At 54.8% G+C, this 26,609-nt stretch overlaps 2 protein-coding genes across 2 annotated transcripts; one reads left to right on the forward strand and one right to left on the reverse strand.

Annotated features, from left to right (window-relative positions):
* Positions 1 to 964: 964 nt before the first annotated feature.
* Positions 965 to 12,952, reverse strand: KIRREL2 (kirre like nephrin family adhesion molecule 2). The gene is made up of 16 exons (XM_021931046.2): positions 12,841 to 12,952; positions 11,845 to 12,276; positions 11,530 to 11,679; positions 10,499 to 10,648; positions 10,192 to 10,352; positions 9,428 to 9,578; positions 8,701 to 8,806; positions 8,438 to 8,586; positions 8,080 to 8,207; positions 7,862 to 7,994; positions 7,476 to 7,576; positions 7,093 to 7,312; positions 6,527 to 6,631; positions 6,088 to 6,197; positions 4,422 to 4,487; positions 965 to 1,960 (listed from the first exon to the last, which is right to left on the reverse strand). The coding sequence occupies exons 1-16, from the start codon at positions 12,950 to 12,952 to the stop codon at positions 1,625 to 1,627; spliced, it is 2,610 nt and encodes an 869-aa protein (XP_021786738.2). The 3' UTR covers positions 965 to 1,624.
* Positions 12,953 to 16,940: 3,988 nt separating this feature from the next.
* On the forward strand, positions 16,941 to 25,693 carry NPHS1 (NPHS1 adhesion molecule, nephrin). Its single transcript, XM_031659613.1, is given in 21 exon segments — positions 16,941 to 17,069; positions 17,177 to 17,215; positions 17,218 to 17,391; positions 17,463 to 17,576; positions 17,747 to 17,875; positions 18,391 to 18,472; positions 19,198 to 19,301; positions 19,475 to 19,513; positions 19,516 to 19,601; positions 19,690 to 19,861; positions 20,046 to 20,136; positions 20,138 to 20,201; positions 20,441 to 20,506; positions 20,508 to 20,586; positions 20,673 to 20,806; positions 21,997 to 22,183; positions 22,411 to 22,540; positions 22,665 to 22,837; positions 24,078 to 24,218; positions 24,294 to 24,434; positions 24,950 to 25,693. Coding segments are annotated over 21 exon segments (2,433 nt in total). The 5' UTR covers positions 16,941 to 17,011; the 3' UTR covers positions 25,180 to 25,693.
* Positions 25,694 to 26,609: the final 916 nt, after the last annotated feature.

Raw genomic sequence — 26,609 nt, forward strand, 5'->3', positions numbered from 1 at the left:
TCAGGACTAGAGACCAAGCCCCCAGCCCATTCTCCCTTAGAACCAGGAGTTCAGTCTTCCTGCTCTGCTTCCCAAGGGTCCCAGGGGCCTGGATCTTTAACTCCTAGCTCAAGGATCCATGAACCAAAGCCCCCAGGACCTTCCTTTAAGGATCACCCAAGCAGGCACCAGCACCATGCCCACTGTGGATGCAGCGCCCCAGGATTAGGGTCTGGATCTCCACCCTTGCTGTAAGGACCAGGGGATTGCCATTTTCATGCCCATAGTCTCCCCTTCTCTGTCCCACTTCAGGGCTCACTCGTTTGTCTCCTCTAATGAGAGTGTAGAATTCTGTCTTTCCCAGGACCCCTGGGGCAGCCCTGTCACATGTGTGCAACTGTGTGGACATCTATGCGTGTGTCTGTGCATACATGCCAATGTGTTTGTCTTTTCTGTTTGCAACTCGTGTGTGTGTGTGTGTGTGTGTGCGCGCGTGTGTGTATGAAGATGCATATTAAAAGAGTCCATGACTGGGCACAGTGGCTCACGCCTGTAATACCAGCACTAGGCCTAGGAGGCCTAGGTAGGCGTATCACTTGAGGTCAGGAGTTTGAGACCAGCCTGGCCAACAGGATGAAATCCTGTCTCTACAAACAAATACAAAAATTAGCTGGTGTGGTGGTGTGCACCTGTAGTCCCAGCTACTTGGGAGGCTGAGGTGGAAGGATGGCTTGAGCCCAGGATGCAGATGTAGCAGTGAGCTGAGATGGTGCCACTGCACACCAGCCTGGGCCATAGAGCCAGACCTTGTCTCAAGAAAAAAAATAATAAAGAGTCTAGAGTGCTTTGCAGGTAGCAAGAGGCTGAGAGGTGGCTCACAGTTTTGCTTCTACAGCCACCTTATAGGCTAGCGTAGAGGAGAGACCTTGGGACAGGTCTAATGGACTCCTTCCTTGATGGAGGGTAATAATGCCAGTAGACTCCCTAAGACACACTTGCCTCTTTGACTTTTTTTTAATTATTAAACATAAATATTTTTATCCCAGGATTCCCCTTTGCCCCAACAGTGCTAATTCTCACCATATCCCCACTCCTTGGGTCCAAGTCTTTCTGAGTCTTTAGGGAAAGTGAAATCAAGATGGTGGCCATCTTGGGTTCCTAGGGAGTACAAGGCCATCTTGGCTGCATTTCCATTGGCAGAGCAAAGTTCCCCTCAGGGAGAGCCACAGTGGGGCCTGGTATGCTCTTCATCTTCATCTATCCTATGCTACCTTTCTTCTCAATGCAGATGGTCATCTTGAAATATCTTCTTTCAGTGGCTAGAAACAACTTCCATCCCAGCCCCAAACTCCCAGCACCCACTGCCCTGTCCCCCTCTCTCCTCAAAGGGCCTACCTGCCATCTTGAATCTCTTTTACACTGGGACATAGGTGGGCCTATTGGGTGGCCATGTTGCTCCCACTTGGGGCATCCCCTTTGACTGAGCTGACTGTATACAAATACTCCTGACAAATATAATGATCTTTCCCTCCCCTAGTGTTCAATTTTGGAGGAGTAAGGTCGCCAACTTATCCTGGCTCCTCAGAAATCAGGACAATCCATTATGGAAAGTTGGAGATCCCAGGACTCTTCCACTGGAGAGATATCACACATGAGTCTGGAGACGCGGGTGGCTAGGTGTGGGGAAGACAGCATATGGGAAAGGGGGAGTCCCGGGGGCCAGATCTGGGGGCCCAAAGGATGCGGGTTTGATGTAGCTGGTGAAAGCTCGAGGGTGGGGTGTGGTGAGGTAGCCTGCCCGGGTTCTGTAAAGTCTGCAGGGGGGTACCATGCCCAGGTGTGGGTTGAAGTCATAGAAGGTAGGGGCCCCTGGGGGCCCAATGGGGGAGGGTGGTGGCAGGAAGAGGCCTCCTCCAGGGGCTTCGCCAAGGCTCAGGCTCACACTGACTCCTCGGACCTTGTAGTAACCGTTGGTTGGGTCCTGAGGGGACAAATGGGACTCAGTAAGGTCTGTGAGCATGCAGGGGGGATGAGGGTCACTGATGGGTGACACTGAGGGTCACACACTGAAATACACCAGACCTTGAGAGAAACAAAAAGTGACAGGAATGGGCAGAGACACAGAGACACACATGGACTGGGAGAGAGAGAAAGTGAGACAGAAGAACAGTGACAAGAGGCAAAGGGATAGGACATGGGCAGAGAAAGGTAGAGACAGAGGGATATAGGCCTGCTGAGGGGTGTCAGTGTGGAAGATGCAGAAGGAACAGGAGAGAGGCACTCACCTGCCCAACAGCCTCTAGGCTTTGATTCAGTGTCATGCCCTGTGTTGCTGCTACAAGCCATGTCACTAAGATAGAACTGAACCCTGTCCTCACACCAAGGGAAAAATGACAAATCATGAGACAGTACCCAGAGGGGTCAGGGCCGTGCCTGGGAAAGTCATAGGCAGTGACAGGGGCTGTGATGGCAGAGCCCTCAGCATAGCGAGCGGGATAAGGAAGCCCAGATCAGAGTGGTCATAGTTGTGATGGGTGGAACACAGGCAGAATGATCGGGCTGTCATGATGGAAGCATGTTGCGGGAAGTCAGGGACCCTGAACAGAGGGACCAGCTGGAGCCACGGCAGAGGAACATAAATTGTGATCACTTTAATATGGACATTTATCAGTTCCCAAATATACTTTTATAATTTTTTATGCCTGTCTTTAATCTCTTAATCCTGTTATCTTCATAAACTGAGGATGTATGTCACCTCAGGACCACTGTGATAATTGTGTTAACTATACAAATTGATTGTAAAACATGTGTGTTTGAACAATATGAAATCAGTGCACCTTGAAAAAGAACAGAGTAACAGCTATTTTTAGGGAACAAGGGAAGACAACCATAAGGTCTGACTGCCTGAGGGGTTGGGCAAAAAGAGCCTCATTTTTCTTTTTGCAGAGAGCCTATAAACGGATGTGCAAGTAGGAGAGATATCACTAAATTCTTTTCATAGCAGGGAATATTAATATTAATACCCTGGGAAAGGAATGTCTTCCTGGGGGGAGGTCTGTAAACGGCCAACTCTGGGAATGTCTGTCTTATGTGGTTGAGATAAGGACTGAAATATGCACTGGTCTCTTGTAGTACCCTCAGGCTTACTAGGGTGGGGAAAATCTCTGCCCTGGTAAATTTGTGGTCAGACCGGTTCTCTGCTCTCGAACAATGTTCTCTGTTATTTAAGATGTTTATCAAGACAATATGTGCACCACTGAACATAGACCCTTATCAGTGGTTCTACTTTTGCCCTTTGTCCTGTTCCCTCAGAGGCATGTAATCTTTGTTAGACCCTTCTAGTAGTTCTGCTTTTTGCCTTTTGAAGCAAGTGATCTTTGTACCTACTCCCTGTTCTTACACCCCTCCCCTTTTGAAACTCTTGATAAAAACTTGCTGGTCTGAGACTCAGGTGGACATCACAGTCCTACCAATATGTGATGTCACCCCTGGTGGCCCATCTGTAAAATTCCTCTCTTTATATGGTCTCTTTTTATTTCTCAGCCAGTTGACACTTACAGAAAATAGAAAGGACCTATGTTGAAATACTGGGGGGGATTCCCCCGATAGAGCATGGGCTTCCTGGAACAAGAAATGTCTGAGCTGAGACTGGAGGACTAAAGGAGGGAATTAGGTAGACATGGGAAGGAAGGTAGGAGTGTTTCAGGCCAAGAGAATGGCATGTCGGCTGGGTACGGTGGCTCATGCCTGTAATCCCAGCAATTTGGCCGAGGTGGGCAGATCATTTGAGGTCAGGAGTTCAAGACCAGCCTGGCCAACATGGTGAAACCCCATCTCTACTGAAAATACAAGAAAAATTAGCCAGCTATTTGGGAGCCTGAGGCAGGAGAATGGCTTGAACCCAGGAGGCAGAGGTTGCAGTGAGCCGAGATTACACCACTGCACTCCAGCCTGGGCAACAGAGTGAGACTCTGTCTCAAAAAAAAAAAAAAAAAAAAAAAAAAAGAGGAGAGAGAAAGAGAGAGAATGGCATCTGCTAGGTACAGAGGAGAGAGAGAAGTGCTCTGGCCTGGGGATGGCCTGGAGTCAATGTGGCTGTCCTGAGGTAGGACCCCAGAGGAAGGACAGGTTTGGGGAGATATGGGGCCAGTGTAAAGGGGCTGAAAGGGGGCTTGACCGTGATGAGGAGAGCACAGGCATAGTGAGCCCCATCTGGGGCTGGGACAGATGTGTGGGCAGAGTCTGCAGATAGGCAAACTGAGGCTGGGAGCTAGGTGAGTTGGTCCAGGGGGCAGGAGGAGTGGGGTGAGGAGCTGAGTCCCAGTTCTGAGGACAACAGAAGGAAAAAGGAGGGGACAGGCGTGGGAGAGAGATGGAAACACAGTGAAGGGAGCCCCGCCTCTCCCAACAGTGAAGGGAGCCCCACCCCTCCTGATACTCACCTTGGTCTCCAAAGTCCCTTCCTCCTCCAGAACCAGATCACTGTGGTCAGTGTGCACAATGGGGCCCTGGGGTAGGGAACTTAGTGAGAAGGAATAGTCAGAGGATCTCCGCGCCCCAATACCAGACCCCAAGGACCTTCAGCCAGTCAGTGGAGGCCAGGCAGGAGACAGTAAGAGCACCCGAGAGCTGGAGACTGCACTCAGGACAATAAAAGGGCTGTGAGAAGCCAGCACAGTGGCTCATGCCTATAATCCCAGCACTTTGGGAGGCCGCAGCGGGAGGATCACTTGAGGCCAGAAGTTTGAGACCAACTCGGCTAACATGTTGGAACCCTGTCTCTGCTGAAAATGCAAAAAATAGCCAGGCATGGTGGCAGGAGCCTGTAATTCCAGCTACTCAGGAGGCTAAGGAATGAAAATCGCTTGAACTGGGAGGTGGAGGGTGCAGTGATTCAGGATCATACCACTACATTCCAGTTTGGACAACAAAGCAAGACTTTGTCTCTAAATAAATAAATAAATAAATAAATAAATAAATAAATAAAAGGCCAGGTGTGGTGGCTTACACCTGTAATCCTAGCACTTTGGGAGGCCAAGGCAGGCGGATCACGAGGTCAGGAGATCGAGACCATCCTGGCTAACACGGCGAAATCCCATCTCTACTAAAATACAAAAAATTAGCCGGGCGCGGTGGCGGGCGCCTGTAGTCCCAGCTACTCGGGAGGCTGAGGCAGGAGAATGGCGTGAACCCGGGAGGCGGAGCTTGCAGTGAGCCGAGATCCCGCCACTGCACTCCAGCCTGGGCGAGGGAGTGAAGACTCCGCCTCAAAAAAAAAAAAAGGGCTGTGAGGATATAGTGGGCCTAGGGAATAATCGGGTCAGGGGCATGGACTTGGGTGACAGTTGGGTGCGGGGTCACTGTTAAGACTAGAGCCCTCAGCCTGGGCATGGAGGCTCATGTCTGTAATCCCAGCACTTTGGGAGGTCAAGGCGGGTGGATCACCTGAGGTCAGGAGTTCGAGACCAGCCTGGCCAACATGGTGAAACCCAATCTCTACTAAAAATACAAAATCAGTCAGGTGTGGTGGCAGACACCTGTAATCCCAGCTACTCAGGAGGCTGAGGCAGGAGAATCACTTGAATCAGGGAGGCAGAGGTTGCAGTGAGCCGAGATTGTGCCACTATACTCCAGTCTGGGTGACAGAGTGAGATTCTGTTAAAAAAAAAAAAAAAAAAAACTAGAACCCTCCTACTTAAAAAAAAAAAAAAAAAATGGAGACAGGGTCTTGCTCCGTTGCCCAGGCTGGAGTGTGTGGTGCAGTCATAGCTCACTGCAGCCTCTACCTCTTGTGCTCAAGGGATCCTCCCACCTCAGTGTCCTGAGTAGCTGGGACTATAGGTGTGTGCCACCATACCCGGTTCATTTTTTATTTTATTTTATTTTATTTTGTATTTTTGTAGAGATGGGGTCCCGCTATGCTGCCCAGGCTGGCTTCGAATTCCTGGCCTTAAGTGATCCTTGTGTCTCCACCTCCCAAAGTGGTATTACCAACGTCAGGCACCATGCCCGGCCTTAGAGTCCTGTTTGAATTTGGGGGCCCTCTTGGGACTGGGCTATTATTTGGGTCTGAAGGCACAGTCGGGTCTGGAGACCCTGGCATCCTACCCGGTCCTCGCGGCTGCCTGTCTCCTCTTCTTCAGGGCCTCGCGAACTGCAGCCGTCGCTGCTGCCGGGGATTCGCATCAGGTTCTTTTGCTCGGAGAAAGAGGCTGAGGCTGACGAACAGCGACGGATGGAGTTAAGCGATGGGCGGGGTCACAATGTGTGCAGACCAATAAGCGGGAAGAGAGAGGACTGGGAACCAATGAGGCGGATCGGGTGGGGATGTTGGAAACCGATAAGAATCCTTCCCACCTAGGAATGTGACCCTGGGAAGGTCTGGTTAGGGCTTAAGGAGGGAACCAGAACCTGAAGGCGAGCTAAGCCTTGAGCAGAGCTGGAAATGGGACTGGAGCCAAGGCCCAAGGCCAGGTCAGGTCACTGGGCAGGCAGGGTGTGTGTGGGGCTGGGGCCTGAGGAGCTGGGGCGGGGCTCAGGCACTAACCCTTGCCGTGGCGCCAGAAGCAGAGGGCCACCCCAGTGATGACCATAAGGAGAGTCGTGGTGGCAGCGGCCACTCCGGCCACTATCCGCACAGTGGGCAGCAGGTCTGCAGGGAGCAGAGGGGACATCCTGAGAAGGCTGAGGGGGAACCAGGAAGCGGGGGCTCAGGGATTGAGTTTGGGATCCCTGGGTTCAAAAGGTCGCACATTTGGAGATTCAAAGGCCCTTGAATTTGGGGTTCCCCAAGTTTGAGAGTGAGTTTAAACTCCCTGGCTTTAGGAAGTCTTGGAGTTTGGGGTCCTTTACTTTGCAATTTGCTTTGCAATCGTTGGAGTTTCTGTTTTTGGGGTCCCTAGGTGTGAGGAGTCTCTCGGTTTAGGATTCAGAATGTGAAGGCATTTGTGGTTGGGGGGGTCCTGGGAATCAATGAGCCACAGTTTTGAGACTCCCAAGGTTTGGAGGTCTCTGCATTTGAGGGTCTGAGGTTTTGCAACCATCGGCTGGGGGATCCCTGAGTTTGTGGGGTTTAGACTCTCCAGATTTGGGGTCTTAGGGCTGGGGTCTCACCTCTACGACCCAGGCTGGCCCGGGCACCTCCCTCGCCCAGCCGGTTCCGGGCACTGCAGTTAAAGTTCCTGCTAAAGTCAGATTCCTGAGTCCCCGAAATGTGTAGCACAGAGATCAGGCCCGGACCCTGTCCCCCGCGGCCCTCCGGGGCAGGGAATGTCTCCACCAGGAACCGGCCCCGCGACCCCGTTTCCAGAAAGCCCTCATCCCAAGACCAGACCTGGGGGCATAAAAGAGGGAGGACACCGAGGAGACTGAGGAGGGGAGGAAGAAGCAGGAGGGATGTCTGGGAAGTCAGAGATGGTCACAGTAGTTTCAGGGGGCCAGGTGGGAGGTCAGGGATCACAGCTGGATGGGTCACGGGAGGACTGACTTTTCCTTACCACGGCATCTGGGGCGGGAGAGGCGAAAACCAGACACTGGAGGCGAGCAGGGCCCCTCAGGAAGGCAGGCTCAGAGTGCAGGGCGGTCACTACTGGGGGAGCTGGGATGGAGACGGTGGATCACTCAGAGGAGAGGCCTTGCTCTCCCCAAAGGCTGTAACAAAGCCTGGTCTGGCCAGCGCACTCTCCGCTAACCTTAATCAATCAGGCCATGCTGCCTCCAAACTCCGATTCCCCTAAAAGCCTCGCCTTCAATAGGTCGGTCTCCAGGCCCCGCTGGGTGTAAAGCTCCTTCCAGGCCACTCCCACTGCATTAGCCCTTGCCCCCTCTGTCCACTCCCTATCCCAGGACGGGCTAGGTCCCCTAGGAAGCCCCGCCTTCTCACCGTTCACAGTCAGCCGAGCCTCCGCGGCGCCACCCCCCTGGCCCGAGAGCCCAGGCTCAGCCCTGCACACATAGTCGCCTGCGTCCTCCGGTCCCACCGACGGAAGGCGCAGTGCGGCTCCAGAGCCCAGCACCTGCGACAGGGAAGGGGCGTCAGAAGCCGGATTTGCAAGGAAGCCTGGTCCCCCGCCAGCCACCGCCTCAGATTTAGGGCTGCACCTGCGCGCCACCGCGGCGGGTCCAGGTTACCCGTGGAAGCGGGTTCCCGCGCCAGGCACAGCTGAAGGAGGCGTCTTCCCCCACGTCCACGGACACGGGCTCCGGCTTTGCCTGCAGAATCGGCCCAACTGGACGAAGGAGATGAGGGGTCACAAGGCCGGGGAGGAATGCAGTCCCTGACCCGGGATCAGCCCCATAGAAACACCACACCCTCTAGGGGGCAAGAATATGCCCCAAGTCCACTCTCTTCCTCCTAATACCCCACGCCCACTCTCCCGGCCCCGCCCCTCCAAGCCCCTCAGCCACCCTGAAAGCCTCGCCCACCTTTGACCACACCCACAGCCCCGCCCCAGCTCACACAGCACATCCAGCGCAGTGCTGCGGTTGGCGCTGCCCACGGCGTTGCTGACCTCGCAGGACACGGGCTCAGTCAGGAACGAGGCGTCTGCCACGACCTCCAACCTTGGCCCGCGGGCCCCGAGCACCGGGGAGCCCCCTTTTGCCCACCTGAGGAAATGGTGGCGCTGTTAGCGTTGTCCCTGCTCTCTGGCACACCTACTCAGGTCCCAGCCCTTCCCAAGCTCACTCTTGGGGCTAGGGAGAGGTGGTCTTCGTCCTCACCTGTAGCCTGTGACAGGAGGCTGGGCTGTGGCCTGGCACAGGAAAGTGACCTTCTCTCCCTCCTGCACAGTGTGTGGTGAAGCAGACAGAGTCACCTCTGGGGGGTCTGTGAGGGTGGGACAATGGTCAGGTGGGCAAGGACCAGGAACACCTCTGTCACTGGCCTAGGGGTCCAGTCCCTGGTTCCTCCACCCCAGGAGTCTGGGCCCCTAATCCCCTTCTCCCTTTGAGTCAGGAGTCTGGGCTTTCAGTTCCCAATTCCCCCAGTTAGAGAGTCAAGACCCAGCTTCCTCTTTCCCCAGGGACCCCCAGCCATCTGTCCTCTCCTGCTCCAAGTCTCACTCTGTTGCCAAGTGGCACGATCTCAGCTCACTGCAACCTCTGCCTCCCGGATACAAGTGATTCTCCTGCCTCAGCCTCCCAGGTGGCTGGGATTACAAACATGTGCTATCACGCCCGGCAAATTTTTGTATTTTTAGTAGAAACGGGTTTCGACATGTTAGCCAGACTGGTCTCGAACTCCTGAGCTCAGATGATCCGCCCGCCTCGGCTTCCCAAAGTTCTGGGAGTACAGGCATGAGCTACCATACCCGGCCCTCTCCTACTCTCTTAGATCCAGGAATCCAGGTCCCAGTTTCCTCATTCCCCAGGGGCCACAGTCCCCTCCTTCCTCATACCCAGGAGTCAGGGCCCCACACCCCTTTTTCCCAGGGCCAGCTGCACTCACACTGCAGGCTCAGTGTGATAGCTGTGTCCCTTCCCGCAGGCAGGGCCTGGCTCCGGGCCCTGCAGACCAAAGTGGCTCCATCGTCATGGCTGGAAGGGGTCAGGGTTAAGGTGCTCTCCACTGATCCAGGGGTCCCTTCCTTTGGCAGGGTCTGGAGGGATGGATAAGAATAATAATGCCATCTACCCCTTACATCAGGGATGTCCAATCTTTTGGCTTCCCTGGGTCATACTGGAAGAAGAATTGTCTTAGGCCACACATACTAACACTAATGATAGCTGATGAGCTAAACAGTTACAAAAAGGTCTCATCATGTTTTAAGAATGTATATGAATTTGTGGTGGGCCACATTCAAAGCCGTTCTGGGCTGCATGCAGCCCACAGGCAACAGGTTGGATAAGCTTGCCTTACTTATATAGGGTTCACTATGTGTTGGGCACTCTTCTGGGCATTTATAGGTATTTATTTATTTAATCCTCACCATACCCTATGACATGCATGCTATTATTATTCCAATTGTATAGATAAGGCAACTGAGGCACAGAGAGGTTAACTAAAGATCAATCAACTAGCAAGTGGCTGAGACATGATTTGAACCCAGGTAGTCTGGCCCTAGAATCTTTACCCTGCATCATATTTCAAGAGTCCAAACCCTTGAACCCCTGCCCTCCCATGTCTTCTTCTCCTCGGGATGAGCCTGTGGTCAGAGTGTACCCCAAGTTTTCCTGAATGGGCAAAGGCTAGCACAGGAATTTGGACCTGACCTGATGGAAGGTGGTTCCATCCAACCGGACCCCATCTCGGAACCACAGCAATTCAGGGGTAGGGCGGGCATCCCCACGGCTCCGACATGTCAGGTTCACAGGAACTCCAGCAATGAGAGACACAGAGGGGCCGCCCAGCACCTGGGGGACTTCTGGGGGGACTGCAAGGTGGATTTGGGGTCAGAGATGGATCCTGATCCTCTCAGCTCCAATTGACCACTCCCCTGGGCTCCCTGGACTCTGCTACTCACAGCTAGTACTGGCTGCCCCCTTGGGCTCCCAGGGGACAAGTGGGTGAGGTCCTTACCCAGCACGTGCAGTTGGGCTGGTCTCGAGCGGAGGCCTGCTTGTGTAGCCTGACATTCATATGATGCTTCATCCTCTAGCTCCACGGGCCTAATGTGGAGGTCATGCTGGCCATTGGCTACATTCCCTGATATCCAGTACCGGGACCACCCTGGAGTCAGGGAGGAGGCAGCACGCCATGGTTCTGACCGGTCCACACATTTGGTGGTAAGACACTATTAAAGAGTGTGTACTGGGCCCATAGAGACTCTAACTCCCTCCCAACCCAGAGTCACTGCAAACTTGGGGGTAATAAATTCAGAAAGGAAAGCAAGAAAATGATTGCCATGAAAGTTAGGTTAGATACTACTTCTGGAGTGAGGGGGGGGCTATGATAGGGGAAAGGAATACGGGGGCTTCTGGGGAGCTGGCAGTGGACTTGGGTATTGGCTGTGTGAGTGTCTATATTATTTGGTAAACCTTCCGTTTATGTTTACTGTATTTTTTGCATTTATGTTCTCTTTCTTTCTTTTCCTTTTTTTTTTTTTTTTTTTTTTTTTTGAGACAGGGTCTCACCATTACCTGGAGTGCAGTGGCTTGATCATGGCTCACTGCAGCCTTGAACTCCTGGGCTCAAGCAATCCTACCACTTCAGCCTACTGAGTAACTGGGACTACAGATGCACATCACCACGCCTGGCTAATTTGTTTAAAATATATATATTTTTTCTAGAGATAAGGTCTTGTTATGTTGCCCAGGCTGGTCTCAAACTCCTGGTTTCAAGCTATCCTCTGGCCTCAGCCTCCCAAAGCGTTGGGATTACAGGCGTGAGCCACCGCACCTGGCCTGTTTACTATTTCGCAATAACATAATAATTCCAAAACTCTATGGGTCACCCCCAAAGAAGCAGCTCAAAAATCAGGACTCCTAAATGTTTACCCAAGCCCATCAATTTCCCAAACTTAAAATGTCAAAATAGAAACTACAGGTACAGCCGAGCCCAGCAACTCTACCCCTAGCCAGCCCGTCCCAGCGTGGAGAGAACCGTCTTACCTGGCAGGTCCCTTTGGCCCCCTAGGGCCAGCCCACTCTTAGTCCACTGAACTAGCCCCCAGTAGGCGCCCAGAGCACACCGCAGCCGGGCTTCCTCCCCCAGCAGCACCACCAGGTCCTCTGGCTGTTGCAGGAAATGGGGCGACGGGCCTAGGAAAGTTGGGGGCAGCAGGGCTGAGCTTAGCACCTTCAAGAGCCCCCTCATTCAGGACCCAGGGGTCCCAGCCCCCAACTCCCTTCTCCCTAGTGAAGGGGCAGCCCGCAAGCAATCCCCCCACACCCACCCCATATTCATCCGCTCCCTTCGTGCGGTACCTGCGCTCCCTCTGAAGCAGAAGAGCAGGACGAGGAGGGCGGGGACCCGCATCCTGAGCGTGTGTCCCCCAAGGTTCACGAGATTTGCAGTCGCACGGGCCTCCCTGTCAACTTCTTCCTCGGAAGCACTCCTCCTGTCACCCTGGCCCGGAGCCCCCTTCGCGCTCGACTCTTCGCCCCAGCCTAGAGCCCCAGCCTGTCTCTGGCCTGGAGTCCTCCAAGTGAGCTCATCCGCAGCCTCTGACGCTCTGAAACGCCTGCCAGTTCCGCGCCCTGGGTCTCTGGGAGACCCCAAGAGGGCCCGATCCAGCTCGCCCCGCCCGGGTCCGCCTCCTGGGAGCTCCGCCCTCTTCCCATTGAGAAACTCCCGCGGCTGGACCCGGATGAATGGGGGATGCAGGGCGGGGTCCCCCGGCGGGTGGGCGCCCCCAGCTCAATTGGGGTCTGGGAGCCGGAACACCTGGGTTCCAGGAGGGGGTCCCGGCTGGGTTGGACACCTGCGCCCTGCCGAGGTTGAGGGGCAGGCATGGGGGTGAGGAGGAGGGAAGGGAAAGAGTGGAAGAAACTTGCTCAGCCCAGGTCCTGGAGGGACTGCGCTCAGTGGAAACCGAGCTATAAATGGGGGCCCCTGGGGCCTCGCCAGTTTCCGCGCCCTGGGGGAGGCGGGGTCCGGGGCTCCTCTGGCCTGCGGGTCGGGAAGAGGGCACGCCGATACCTGGGGGACAGTTGGGACCCCTGCCTTGACTCCCCCAGCCTCAAAACCCCTCCTCAAAGTGGGGAACAGAGGGCTGTTCCCTTGTTATGGCTGCAAACGTCCTAAGACCGAGGAATCCAGGACCCCGGCCCCTCCTTTCCCAGGACCCCGCAGTCCCGGCCCAGCCCCTCTCCCCACTCGGCAGGCCGGGCCCCTCGGCCTGGTTGCCTGGCGACGGCTGGGAGGCGGCGGTGCCGGCCGGGGCAGGCAGGGAGGCTGGGAACCGCGCAGCTTGTCCTGACGCTCCATGCAGCCCAGCTGGGGCGTTCCCACGCTGCGCAGCTGGCCAAGCAGGTGGGAGGGACCCCGAGCAGCCTGAAGGAGGGCTGGGGAGCTGGGACCCTGATCTGACATTCCTGGACCTGTAAGAACTGGGGGGTCCACATTCAGATTCTACGCTGTTCTTAGGCTCAGACTCTGTGTCCCTAAATGGCGGGGTGGGGTTGGGAGTAGGGGTTGGACTTACAGGATTGTAAGGGACTGGTGGTTGAGGCCTTTGCTGGCTGAGACGCTGATGGCCTGATCTCCTGGTTCCTTGAGAGGCTGGAGACTCAACTCCTAGGTCTCCTGCTTGCAGCATGGTGCACTTGGAAGAGGGTGACAGGGGTCAGAATATCTGGTCTTAAGTCTTAGAGTCGGTGGATTTAACTGCCAATCTCTCCCCACCCCCACATGGGCCCAGGAGGATTTGGAAATCAGACGGTGAACATCTGTCCTAAGTCCTGTGTGTGTGTGTGTGTGTGTCTGTGTGTGTGTGTGTCTGTGTGTGTGTGTGTGTATGCGGCCGGTGCGGGGGGTGGGAGGGATGCAGGGACGGGTAGGGTGGCCAGGAGGATCAGAGGCCCAAATTCCTGAGTCCTTGGAGAGAAGGGACTGAGACCCCAGGGTCTGAGAGGGGAGGGATCTGGGGGCCTACACTCCTGGCTTCTATGTGGCATATCTAGTGCATGGATTTTGAAATAGGATGGCATGGGGCCGGAACTCCTGAGTCTTGGGGAGGAACTCAAGTAGTGGGACTGTTTTTCCAGGCACTTGATGCCGCTTCCCCTTCCTGGCTCTCTGGGGCGACGTACATGGAAAGATGGAGAACCCAAGGTCCCAAGAGCACTCGGAGAAAGAAAACAGACAAGGTGGAGGGTGGAAGGTTTGTGCTAATTAAAGGCCCCAGCAAGGGACAGCTCCATGCTCTGGCCCCTAGGGACACCATATGGCAAGGGCCCCCAGGACAGAGCCACCCCCCACCAAGCTCGGCATCCAGCCCATTTCCCAGAGGGTGTAGGGGGCAGTTGGGAGAGGGGAGGTGGGAGGAGGGCAAGGAGTCAAGCATGTGAGGGAAGAGGGAAGGCCAGCATGGAGGATGAAACTGAGGGCTGGGGCCAGATGCCTCATCTCCTTCTGGGGAACGAGATGCAGGTGGGGGGGAGGTCTTGGGGAGGTGGGGAGAAAACTAGCATTTCCAATTCCCGCAGGAGATAAGCAGGCAGAAGAAGCTTATCCCAGGCTAGTGTATGTGCATGCGGGGAGGGCAGGCCCACCAGCATATGGTTATAAAATCCAGGGATGTGATGAGGGGAGCCACTGAGAGATGGAGAGACACATAAGGGAAAGAGGCGTGGTCAGAGTGCGGCTAAGAACAAATATTTATGGAGCTCCTGGTGTGTGTGAGACAGAGTGTGGGGTGAGGGGAGAGACAGAGGTGAGAACAGAGACAGAGAAACAGAAGAACAGAGACATGTAGAGACAGAGAGACAGTGAAATAAAGATTGACTGAGATTTAACCACTTAATACAGAGAGAGAGACGGAGAAACAGATGGAGAAACATAGAAAGATAAATCAGCTGGGCACGATGGCTCACACCTGTAATCCCAACACTTTGGGAGGCTGAGGTGGGCGGATCACCTGAGGTCAGGAGTTCAAGACCAGCCTGATCAACATGGAGAAACCACGTCTTTACTAAAAATACAAAAAATTAGCCAGGCGTGGTGGCGCATGCCCGTAATCCCAGCTACTAGGGAGGCTGAGGCAGCAGAATCGCTTGAACCCGGGAGGCAGAGGTTGCAGTAAGCCGAGATCACACTGCTGCACTCCAGTCTGGGCAACAAGAGCGAAACTCCATCTCAAAAAAAAAAAAAAAAAAAAAGAAAGGAAAGAAAAGAAAAGAAAAGAAAAGAGAACAAAAAGAAAAAAAGAAAGACAAATCAAGGGCTGGGTGCGGTGGCTCATGCCTGTAATCCTAGTACTTTGGGAGGCTGAGATGGGAGGATTGCTTGAGCCCAGGAGTTCCAGACAAGCCTGGGCAACATAGCAAGACACTGTCTCTGTAAAAACATTAAAAAAAAAATTAGCCAAGTGACCAGGCGCAGTGGCTCACACCTATAATCCCAGCACTTTGGGAGGTCAAGGCCGGTGGGTTACCTGAGGTCAGGAGTTCGAGGCCAGCCTGGCCAGCATGGTGAAACCCCATCTCTACTAAAAATACAAAAATTAGCCTGGTGTGGTGGCTGATACCTGTATTCCCAGCTACTTGGGAGGCTGAGGCAGGAGAATCGCTTGGACCTGGGAGGCAGAGGTTGCAGTGAGCCAAGATCGTACCATTGCACTCCAGCCTGGGTGACAGAGCAAGACTCCCTCTCAAAAAAAAAAAAAAAAAAAGGCCAGAATGGTGATGTGGGCCTGTAGTCCCAGCTACTCAGGAGGCTGAGGCAGAAAGAACACTTGAGTCCAGGTGGGTTGAGGCTGCAGTGAGCCATGACCACACCACTGCAGTCCAGCCTGGGCAATAGAGCAAGACCCTGTCTCTACAAACACATTTTTAAAAATTAGCTGGAGTGGTGGTGCGTACCTGTAGTCTCAGCTACTCAGGAGGCTGAGGCAGGAGGATCACTTGAGCCCAGGAAGTTGAGGCTGCAATGAACCAAGATCATGCCACTGCCCTCCCAGCCTGGGCAACAGAGCAAGATTCCATCTCAAAAGAAAGAGAGATAAATCAAGATGGATAGAGGGAGGGAGAGAGAGAGACATGGAGAAGGAAAGAAGAGATGGGGGAGACGGCAAGAAAAAGAGACAGAAGAAAGCTCATACAGTCCTTGCCAAAGGGTGCCCACTCTGGGCTCACACTGCACCCATATTGGGGGCCGGCAGAATTGGACTCTGCCTTTTACTCCTGCCCACACCCTGTGCACTCCCACGTAAGACACTGTCACACACACACACGCTCTCCATGTGCTTATTACAGATCACAGTTCACTCTAACCTTCCCCACTCACACCCACGTACACACACGGATATCTTCCCTCTCTCCTACACTCTCCCAGTCTCTCACACTCACTCTTGCATACTCCCCAGCAGAGATCCCTGACATCATTTAGTTGCTAATGTCTACTCAAGAAAGGAAGGGAGGCCAGGTGCGGTGGCTCATGCCTGTAATCCCAGCATTTTGGGAGGCTGAGGCAAACTCCTGAGGTCAGGAGTTCAAGACCAGCCTGGCCAACATGATGAAACCCCGTCTCTAGTAAAAATACAAAAATTAGCCAGGCCTGGTGGTGTATGACTGTAGTACCATCTACTTGGGAGACAGAGGCAGAAGAATTGCTTGAACTTGGGAGGTTCAAGCCATGGGAGGTGGAGGCTGCAGTGAGCCGAGATCATGCCACCGCACTCCAGCCTGAGCAACAGAGCAAGACTACCTCGAGAAAAAAAAAAAAAGAAAGAAAGAGACTTCCCAAGGTCATGTATCAGGGCAGGGAAGAGCTGGGGGCCCAGCTGGCTGCTCCCCTGCTGAGCTGGGAGACCACCTAGGTCTGACTTCTCCCGTCTTCCCAGCCTAAGCCAGGCCCTGGGGTCATGGAGGCTGGGGAGGCACCAAGGAACACGCCTGGCATGTGCTGACAGGGGATTTTATGCTCCAGCCCAGCTGGCTGGGAGGAGCCTGCTGGGCAGAGGCCGGAGCTGGGGGCTCTGGAGGGCACCCGGGGGAGGTTGCACTGTGAGGATGAGCTCAAGTTGGGTTGGAGAGCAGGGCCAACTCTGCCAGTGCCTGCACCAGCCTGTTTGTGCAGCCTGGGCTCCTGGCCTGCTGGGCTCTGGGCTGCAGGTCCTTCTTGAAGGCCGTGAGTAGTGAGACAAAGGAGCAGGGGTGAGGGGTAGCAGGACAAGATCATCCGTTCAAATCTCGTTCCGGAAATCGGCGTCAAAAGACTCGACAAAGAACAATCGCCTCCGGAAGAACTCAGGATCAAAAGTCAGATCGCTCGTCAGACACTTTTGAAAAAAAAAGGATCGGCAAAGGTCAGATCAATTTCATGGGGAAGAAAAAGATCACTCGATCCGGGCTCAGAGAGGGACCCAGAGAGAGCCAGACAGGCAGGTGGCTGGCTGCGGGCACTGCGGGGGTAACAGTAGGGGGACCTGTGATGGCCCTGGGGACGATGCTCAAGGCTCCTCTCCTGCTCCTGGGGCTGCTGACTGAAGGTGAGTGGGATCCCAGCCTTGTACCCAGCGCCAAGTGGCCCCCATTTCCCACTTACCTTCCCTAGACAAACCCTCTGCCCTTTCCTTGCACCCTGCTGTGTCCCCAGGCCTGGCGCAGTTGGCGATTCCTGCCTCCGTCCCCCGGGGCTCTGGGCCCTGCCTGAAAACCTGGCAGTGGTGGAGGGGGCCTCGGTGGAGCTACGGTGTGGGGTCAGCACCCCTGGCAGTGCGGTGCAATGGGCCAAAGATGGGCTGCTCCTGGGCCCCGACCCCAGGATCCCAGGCTTCCCGAGGTACCGCCTGGAAGGGGACCCTGCTAGAGGTAAGGGATCAGAGCCTGAGACCCTCAGCCACCAGCCCAAGTTGCAACCCTGACCTCCGGCTCCCCTGCAGGGCAATTCCCACCTGCATCGAACATGACCTTGGCATGGGTATGTGAGTGCCAGGTCGGCCGCTCCGAGATGGGGCCAGAGCTCGTGTCTCCCAGAGTGATCCTCTCCATCCTGGGTATGGGTGACAGACCCCCAGGACCCACGAGTCTGGGCTTCAAGCCCTCCCTTACCCCAGGACCCAGGAGTCCAAGCCCCCAGCTTCTCCTCTCCCAGACCCTCGGTACCGAGCTCCAATCTTCAAATCCTTCTCAGTGCTGGAAGCTTACCCCAGACCCTTCTCACCAGTTCCTCCCAAGCTGCTCCACCTGACCCCGGAGGCAGGCACCATGGTCACCTGGGTAGCTGGGCAAGAGTACGTGGTCAGCTGTTTGTCTGGGGACGCAAAGCGAGCACATGACATCACCATTCTCCTGAGTGAGTGAGGGTGAACTGGGTGGCAGGGGGCAGCGTGAAGCCTCTGGAGTGGGAAGGGTGTGTGTTCCTGACCAGTGCCTTCCTAAGGGCCCCAGAAAAGATGTCATCCCTGGGATGGGGACCCAGGAGAAGGTGTGGGGAGATGCCGATGCCAGTGTGGAACACGGTGGATGGGGGAGGGCACATTGAGGAGGCGGCATCGAGCACAAGGCTGAGGACCAGATAGAGATATGGACAGTAGCGCTGGTGCAGACATGAGAAGCTGAGGATGGGGTGCATGGTACAACCCAGCAAGGAGTTGAGAGGAGTGGGGAGGCCCAGGACCCAGCACTGAAGATTGCAGCCTTCAGGCAGTCCAGAAAGTTGGGAGGGGATCCAGCTGTGCCCCAGGCCCTTTTCCTCTAGAACCAGGAGGGAGGGGGCATCACATCCACTCTGAGGACTTCCAGGCCATGCTCCCCAGAATCTATCTTGCGGGGAGCCCAGAACCCCTCTAGCCCTCTTGTTGCCCCAAGGTGGACAGACAATATCCGACATCTCTGCAAACATGAACGAGGGCTCCCAGCAGAAGCTCTTCACTGTGGAGGCCACAGCCAGGTGTGGAAACTGAAAAAACCCCCCAACCATGACCCCTAATTTTCCCCATGGGAACCACAGACCCCAGGGATGCAGGCATGAAGCTTGGGCTAGGTATGAACTTCTGCGACCCAATGCTGCTTCATGGGGAACTCTCAGAGCTGACTGTCAAAGCTTCTTCACAGGGAACAGGGGCGGTGGCTCATGCCTGTAATCCCAGCACTTTGGGAGGCTAAGGTGGGTGCATCACCTGAGATCACCTGAGGTCAGGGGTTCAAGATCAACTGGTCAACATGGGCACATTTCACTAAAATACAAAAATTAGCCTGGCATGGTGGCACATGCCTATACTCCCAGCTCGTCGGGGGGCTGAGGCAGGAGAATCGTTTGAACTCAAGAAGTGGAAGTTGCAGTGAGCTGAGATCGCACCACTGCACTCCAGCCTGGGCGACAGAGCCAAATTCTGTCTCAAAAGACAAACAAATAAACAAAAAAACTTCATGGGGACCTCAGTTCCAGAGTCCCGGGCACTGAAGTTTTGATCAGATGTGGGTCTCTCTAGGCTCCAGTTCTCACTGCTCACCCCCAGAACCTCTCCCAGAACCCAGCCCCCGGATCCCAGAGGAGATCGGCATGGGGACTTAGACCAGGTGTGGGGACCAGAGGTGGCATCCCCGCCTCTTCTCCCTGACTCCCCAAATTTCGGATGATGACTCTGACTCCAGAACCGTGAATTCTCATCCCAGGGTGACACCCCAGAGCTCGGATAATGGGCAGTTGCTAGTCTGTGAGGCGTCTAGCCCAGCACTGGAGGCCCCCATCAAGGCCTCATTCACCGTGAATGTTCTGTGTAAGTGGAGAACTGGGCCAACTAGGGCGCTGAGGATGGGGAGCAGGCACTGGGGGGTGTAGGGGAATCACAGGGATTATGGAAATTCAGGCACTCAGAGAAACATGGGGTTCAAGCAGAACAGAAGAGTGGATGGGCTACTCCAGGCCCATTGAGTGACTGATATCTCCCAGTCCCTCCAGGACCCCCTGTCATCGAGTGGCCAGGCATGGATGAGGGCATGTGCGGGCAGGACAGAGCTTGGAGCTGCCATGCGTGGCTCAAGGGGGGAATCCCTTAGCCACACTGCAGTGGCTGAAGGTGAGGGCAGACGCGGGCATGGGAACTGTGGGGAGAGCGGGGGCCGGGAGCTGGTCCTGAGCTGGCCCAGGCCTGTCCCTGTCTCCAGAATGGCCAGCCGGTGTCCACAGCGTGGGGCACAGAGCACACCCAGGCCGTGGCCCGCGGTGTGCTGGTGATGACCGTGAGGCCAGAAGACCATGGAGCGCGGCTCAGCTGCGAGGCCCATAACAGCGTGTCTGCAGGGACCCAGGAGCGCAGCATCATGCTGCAGGTCACCTGTGAGTCCTGGTGCCAGCTGCCCACCTGTTGGTCTGTGCCTCAGAGAACCATCTATGTGTGCCCGCAAATTATGCCTACTGGATGCCAAAGATCTCAGCATCTGTCTCCAGTCCTGTTGTTCTGTCTGGGCTGGTCTGTGAGAAATTCAGCTCAGCTTAGTGTCTTCCCTCTCTGTCCCTGCAGTTCCCCCTAGTGCCATTACTATCCTGGGATCTGCATCCCAGGTTGAGAACAAGAACGTGACACTCTCCTGTGTGAGCAAGTCCAGTCGCCCGGGTCCTGCTACGATGGTGGCTGGGCTGGCGGCAGCTGCTGCCCATGGAGGAGACGATCATGGATGTGAGGCGGGGGCCAGGCTCCTGGGTCTGAGCATGGGGGGTGCAGAGGGGCATGACTCGTGGATTGGGAAGGGGATGGGTCCAGCAGCCTGGGGGCTTTCTCCTTGAGGACCATGGGTCCAACAGAGGGGGAGGTAGAGATGGCTCATGTGTCCCTGCTGGAGACTGGGATGGACTCAGGCCTCTGCACGATGGATGGGGGTACTGCAGTCCCCACATCTGAAGCTCATTCCCTGCCAGGGACTACATGGTGGTTACATCTCCATCTCCAACCTGACATTCCTGGCGCGGCGGGAGGACAACGGTCCTGACCCTCACATGTGAGGCCTTCAGTGAAGCCTTCACCAAGGAGACCTTCAAGAAGTCGCTCACCCTGAACGTAAAATGTGAGTGTCTGCCCTTGTCCAGCAATGCCCCCAAGCCTCAGGACCCAGCCCAGAGAAAAAGTCACTCTTCCTGCCTCTCCTCTCAGATCCCGCCCAGAAACAGTGGACTGAGGGTGCCCCAGAGGGGCAGAAGCTCCGGGCTGGGACCCGGGTGAGGCTGGTGTGTTTGGCCATCAGGGGCAACCCAGAGCCCTCCCTCATGGTACAAGGTTGGTGCCATGCCAGGGCTATGGGGGTGGCCAGAATGGGGGAAGGACCAGGCCCCCTTCTCCTTCAGAATCTTGGGCAATCTTGGAAAAAGATTAAATTTCTTGAAAAGTACTAGAGATTCTGAGGTTTGGCAGGGAATCAGGAAAGACACAAATGCCATGAGAATTAAATGGAATCCTAGGAAAATTCTGGGGAAACAGAATTCTAGGATAAAAATTGGAATTCTGAATCAAGATTAGGTATTCTAGAGAAAAGGTAATTTCGTTAAAATTATGGAAAATTCTAGTGAAAAATCTCAGAATTCAGCTGAAATGTCAGGAATTTTAGGGAAAGACTTGAATCCCAGAAAAAAAGAAAAAGAAAATTTGGAGAAAAGCTAGTAATTCCACAGACTATCGAAAACTCATTAGTATTAAATCGAATTCTTGGGATTTGGAGGTAAGAAAATGAAATTTCATTAAAATGAAAGAGAAGCCTAATTCTAAGAAAATCCTGGGAAGTTAGGGAGCTAGTTGAAAATTTTAGGGGGAAGACTAGGAATTATAGAAATGACAATGGAATTTCATTTTAATAGGATGGAATTCTGGGGAAGTGCTGAGAATCTGGGCAATATAAAGGAATCTGTTAAAAGACTGGGATTATAAGATATAATATCGGGAAAGATTCAGAATCTATGGAAAGTTTAATTTGCGAAGCAGCAACAATTAAAAAAAAAAGAAAGTAATCTATGGAAAGACACTGGAATTAAGGAAAATTTCAAAGGAAATCTTTGGGGACAGTGGGAATTTTAAGAAAAGGAACTGAGGCATTCTGGGAAAGGCCTGGGAATTTCAAGGGAGTTTCCTGCACGTGGTGTTGGGTAAACAGAGCAGAAATAGATTTTGAGGAGTGCGCTGACGGCCTGCAGGTGGCTGCAGAGGCGGAGCGGGGGTTGGGTGTGGTACAGAAGACGGATTCAGATCCCCAAAACTGCCGTGCACAGGGATCCGGGGAGGCGGGAGAGACTCCAGGGCAGGGGTTACTCAGTTCCACTCCCCACTGCTTTGCCCTAGGGGGGTGGCGCTGATGGGGGTGTTTCTCCGTATCACCAAAAGGCTTTGTCTGGGCTGGCAGCACCAACCCAGTGGGCAGGGTGCGGGAGTTGGGGGTTGGTGGAAGCGGCAGGGCTGCCTGCGGCCCCCAGTCACTCCCGCCCCATAGGACTCGCGCACTGTGACTGAGTCGCGGCTGCCGCAGGAGCCGCGGTGCATGCAGCTCGGCAACGTGGAGAAATCTGGGAGCACCTTCTCCCGAGAGCTGGTGCTGGTCACAGGGCCGTCGGACAACCAGGCCAAGTTCATGTGCAAGGCTGGCCAGCTCAGCGCGTCCACGTAGCTGGCGGTGCAGTGTGAGGGCGCGCACGGCTGAGGCCCGGGGGCGGACTCGGCCGGGGCAGGACAGGGTGGAGGACAGAGCCAGGTGGGGCAGGGACCCAGCGAACCCTGGACTCGGGGGGTGCGGGCGGGGGCGGGGTGGGGGACCCGAGACTGGACGGAGCCTGGGGTGCAGGCGGGATGGACGCAGACCAGGCCGCCCCTAACCTCTGAGTCTCGCTCCTCCAACCCCCTCTCCCAGTTCCCCCAACTAACGTGACGATCCTGGCCAACGCATCCGCACTGCCCCCGGGGGACGCCTTAAACTTGACATGCATCAGCGTTAGCAGCAACCCGCCGGTCAACTTGTCCTGGGACAAGGAAGGCGAGAGGTGGGAGTGTGAGGGACCCCGCCCCTCTCTGGCCTCGCCCCCCTCCACGCATGTCCCGCCCGTGCCTAGCCCCTCTCCAGCCTCTGGCTCTGCTCGCAGCCCTGGCCTCACCCCGGGTCCACAGGCTGGAGGGCTTGGCCGTCCCGCCCCGGAGAGCCCCGTTCAAAGGCTCCGCCACGGCCAGAAGCGTCCTTCTGCAAGTGTCATCCCGCGATCATGGCCAACGCGTGACCTGCCGCGCCCACAGCGCCGAGCTCCGCGAAACCGTGAGCTCCTTCTATCGCCTCAACGTGCTGTGTATGTGCCCCGGCCTGAAAGGTCCTCTTGATGACCCTAACCTACTCCTTGCGTCTTCCCCGCCCCCCCCTTTTTTTTTGACGGAGTCTGGCTCTGTCACCCAGGCTGGAGTGTAGTGGTGCCATCTGGGCTCACTGCAAGCTCCGCCTCCCATGGTTCACGCCATTCTCCTGCCTCAGCCTCCCGAGTAGCTGGGACTACAGTCGCTTGCCACCATGCCCGGCTAATTTTATTTTTGTAGTTTTGGTAGAGACGGGGTTTCTCGATCTCCTGACCTGGTGATCCGCCCGCCTTGGCCTCCCAAAGTGCTGGGATTACAGGCGTGAGCCACCACGCCCGGCCCCCTCCCTTCCTTCCTTCCTTCCTTCCTTCCTTCCTTCCTTCCTTCCTTCCTCTCTCTTTCTCTCTCTCTCTCTTTCTTTTTTTGATGGAGTCTCCCTCTGTCGCTCGGGCTGCACTGCAGTGGTGCAATCATAGCTCACTGCAGCCTCCAACTTCTGAGCTCAAGTGATCCTACCTCAGCCTCCTGAGTAGCTGAAACTACAGGTGTGCACTTCCACTTTTGGCTAGTTTATTTTAATTTTTTTGTAGCGACAGGGCCTCACTATGTTGCCCAGGCTGGTCTTGAACCCCTGGGCTCAAGCAATCCTCCTGCCTTGGCCTCCCAAAGTGCTGGGATTACAGGCGCGTCCCACTACACTAGGCTGATTTTTTGTACTTTTAATTTTAAATAGAGATGGTATCTCTCTATATTGCCCAGGCTGATCTTGAACACCTTGACTCAAGTGATCCTCCTGCCTTGGTCTCCCAAAGTTCTCGGAGTATAGGCGTGAGCCACTGAGACTGGCCTGGGTCTTTGCTTTGACACTATCACTCTATCATTAACCCCATCCTGAAACTTGAAACTCCCTACCTTCATCCTGACCAGTGGTCCTGGGCCAACTCCTATCCTGTCCACTCCCATATTGCCTTTGTCCTCTCTCCTAACCCCGATCCCTATCATGACCCCTCTTTCCATCCTTCAACCTGATGCTGGCTTCTACTCTTTGCCTAAACTGTATTCTAATTTCTATCCCGAACTTTACCCCTGAATTCAGTTCTGAACTTGTTACCTTGTCCACAACCTTAAACCCTGTCGTGATCCCCCAACTTTAACCCTTGAACCTGTGCCTGATCTCCAATCTGTCCTTGACCCTGACCTTGACAACAATCTTGACTCCCTGCGGCACCCCCTCTGAAGACCGTCCAGAGTTCCTGGGGGAGCAGGTGCTGGTGGTGACCGCGGTGGAGCAGGGCGAGGCGTTGCTGCCTGTGTCCGTGTCCGCTAACCCCGCCCCCGAGGCCTTCAACTGGACCTTCCGCGGCTATCGCCTCAGTCCAGGTGAGGGAAGTGGGCATGGAGAAGGGTCCCGGAAATGGGAGGGCCTGCCAGGTCCTTTATTCTGGCCTTCCCCAGCGGGCGGCCCCCGGCATCGCATCCTGTCCAGCGGGGCTCTGCATCTGTGGAATGTGACCCGCGCGGACGACGGCCTCTATCAGCTGCACTGCCAGAACTCTGAGGGCACCGCGGAAGCGCTGCTGCGGTTGGACGTGCACTGTGAGTCCCGCCCACCATGGAAACCACACCCATCCAAGGAACTTTGCCCAATGTGGAGTCTCCTTATTGTGGGAGCTCCGCCCACCCGGGGATAGCCACCCATCCTGGAACCCTCCTGCTCGGGCTCTGGAAGTCCCCGCCGTGGTGTAACCACGCCCACTGCGGAACCCCTTCCACTAGAGAGACCCAGTGTGAAATCTCTGTCCAGAGAGGGGGCCCACCTAGACACGGAAGCTGCTCCCGTCGGGAATGGGAGCCCGTTGTATAAGGCCCCCCACCCCGCACAATTCTGGAAGCCCACCCAACCCACTCTAATTATCACAGAGGCATAGTGGAGGGTGGAGACAACTCACCAACCTTGAGAACTCTCCTCCAACTGTTTCGTATTAAGGGCAGATTGTGTCCATATCTCTAACTTTCCTGAAACCCCTAAGACATCCCTCCCACCTGGGGCCCTCTCCCACGGAGACCTGTCTGGTCCCAAGTGCCTTCCCTAAGCCTCTGCCTTCCACCAGATGCTCCCACCATCCGTGCCCTCCAGGACCCCACTGAGGTGAACGTTGGGGGTTCTGTGGATATAGTCTGCACTGTTGATGCCAATCCCATTCTCCCAGGCATGTTCAGCTGGGAGAGACTGGTGAGGACCCAGCCTTTGGTGAAAGGAGGTGGGGTCAAAGGGTTGTGGTTTCTTGACTGTGAGTTCCTTGGGAGTGGGGACCACGTACATCTGTATGATCCTGTATAACTATATACTCGTCAGGGCATGCTCCCAGAACGAATAACTGTTGGTGGCAAAATGAATGGATGGATGAATGGTAGACAGTCAGGCGAGTGGGTGGGTAGATGGATAGATGGGTGGATAGGTAGGTAAGTGGATGAACAGGTGGATGAATGAGTGAGTGGATGGAGGAACAGATGGACAAGTGAAAGGATGGATAAATGGGTGAGTGGATGGGTGAGAAGATGATTGAAGGAGAAAAATCAGTGGATAGATAGAGGGTAGATGGATGGATGGATACACCAGCAGAGGAAAGATATCTATGGAAAGATGATGGATGAATTGATGGATAGATGAATGGAAAGATCAATGGAGAGATGAATAAATAGGTAGCTGGGTAAATGTCTGAACAGATGCATGTATTTATGGGTGTGCAAGCATGAGTGAATAGTTGTGTGAATGGGTGGAGAGCTACAAAGGTGGATACATGGGTGCAGAGAAAGAAGACAAATGGGTGGAGGAATGAGTAGGTAAACCGATGAGTGGATGGAAAAGATAAAATGGATGAATGGATAGATAAGCAGATGGATAAATGAATGGATGGATGGATAGATGGTTCCAAGCATAAGTGGTTGGGTGAATGCATGGGTAGGTGGTTGCCTGGATTGGTGGATGAAAAGATGGATTGGGTAAATGGATAGATGGATGACAGAAGAATTATTATTTTTTCTTCAATGCCTCTGTGGAGAGTGATTGTGTCTAGGAGGAGTGGGGCTACAAAAGGGACAGTTTAGGTGATGGATCTGGGGGCTAGACTGGGAGGCAGTTCTTGACTGGGGCACCAGGAGAAGATAAGGGAGGGACAGAGCCTGGATGACATGGAGAAGATATCCAAAGGGACCCGCGGAAGCCTCTTGATTCACCAGGCCAAACTGGCCCAGGCTGGTGCTTACCAGGTGCATCGTGGACCTTGAGGGGTGAAGCCTCAGCACGAGGGCTGAGGTCCCGTCTTGTTGTCAGATGTAGGTATCACCCAAACACTGGCTTTAAAACCTGCCCACTGGGCCCCACAGCCTCATGTCTCCCACATAGCTCATGTTGACCTCCCATCCTCCCAGTTGCCCCAGGTGGGAACACACTCCCCTAACTAAAGGTAGCTTGCGGCTGGAGACAGCACCGGTTCTGCCTCCACTGCCGTGCCGAGGTGTCCCCAGCATGGTTTTCCTTGGACCAAAATGGGGGTCCCTCTGGATCTCCAAGATCCCAGGTGAGGCAGGCCCAGCCAAGCAGCACTCCAGCCCCAGGTCTGGACCTCCCAGCCCCATTTCCCCTCCCGAGTCCTGCAGAGAAGGGTGCAGACAAGGAAGATGAATGCGTGGAGGAATGAGTGAGTGAATGGATGAGTGGATGAAAGGTGTGGATGGATGAATGGATAGATAGGCAGATGGTTAAATGAA

This window comes from Papio anubis, chromosome 20 (assembly GCF_008728515.1).
Source record: "Papio anubis isolate 15944 chromosome 20, Panubis1.0, whole genome shotgun sequence".
NCBI classification, from domain to species: domain Eukaryota; kingdom Metazoa; phylum Chordata; class Mammalia; order Primates; family Cercopithecidae; genus Papio; species Papio anubis.

Bases quoted from the DNA above. Each gene is read 5' to 3' on its own strand.
- KIRREL2 (XM_021931046.2), bottom strand. From the start codon at position 12,952: ATGTCAGATCAGGGTCCCAGCTCCCCAGCCCTCCTTCAGGCTGCTCGG. The intron at 8,807-9,427 runs GTGAGTGCAGCT...CCACCCTCACAG, and splicing joins TATCACACTGAGCCTGCAGT to ACCCCCCAGAGGTGACTCTG. The intron at 8,208-8,437 runs GTGAGCTGGGGC...TCCTTCGTCCAG, and splicing joins CACTGCGCTGGATGTGCTGT to TTGGGCCGATTCTGCAGGCA.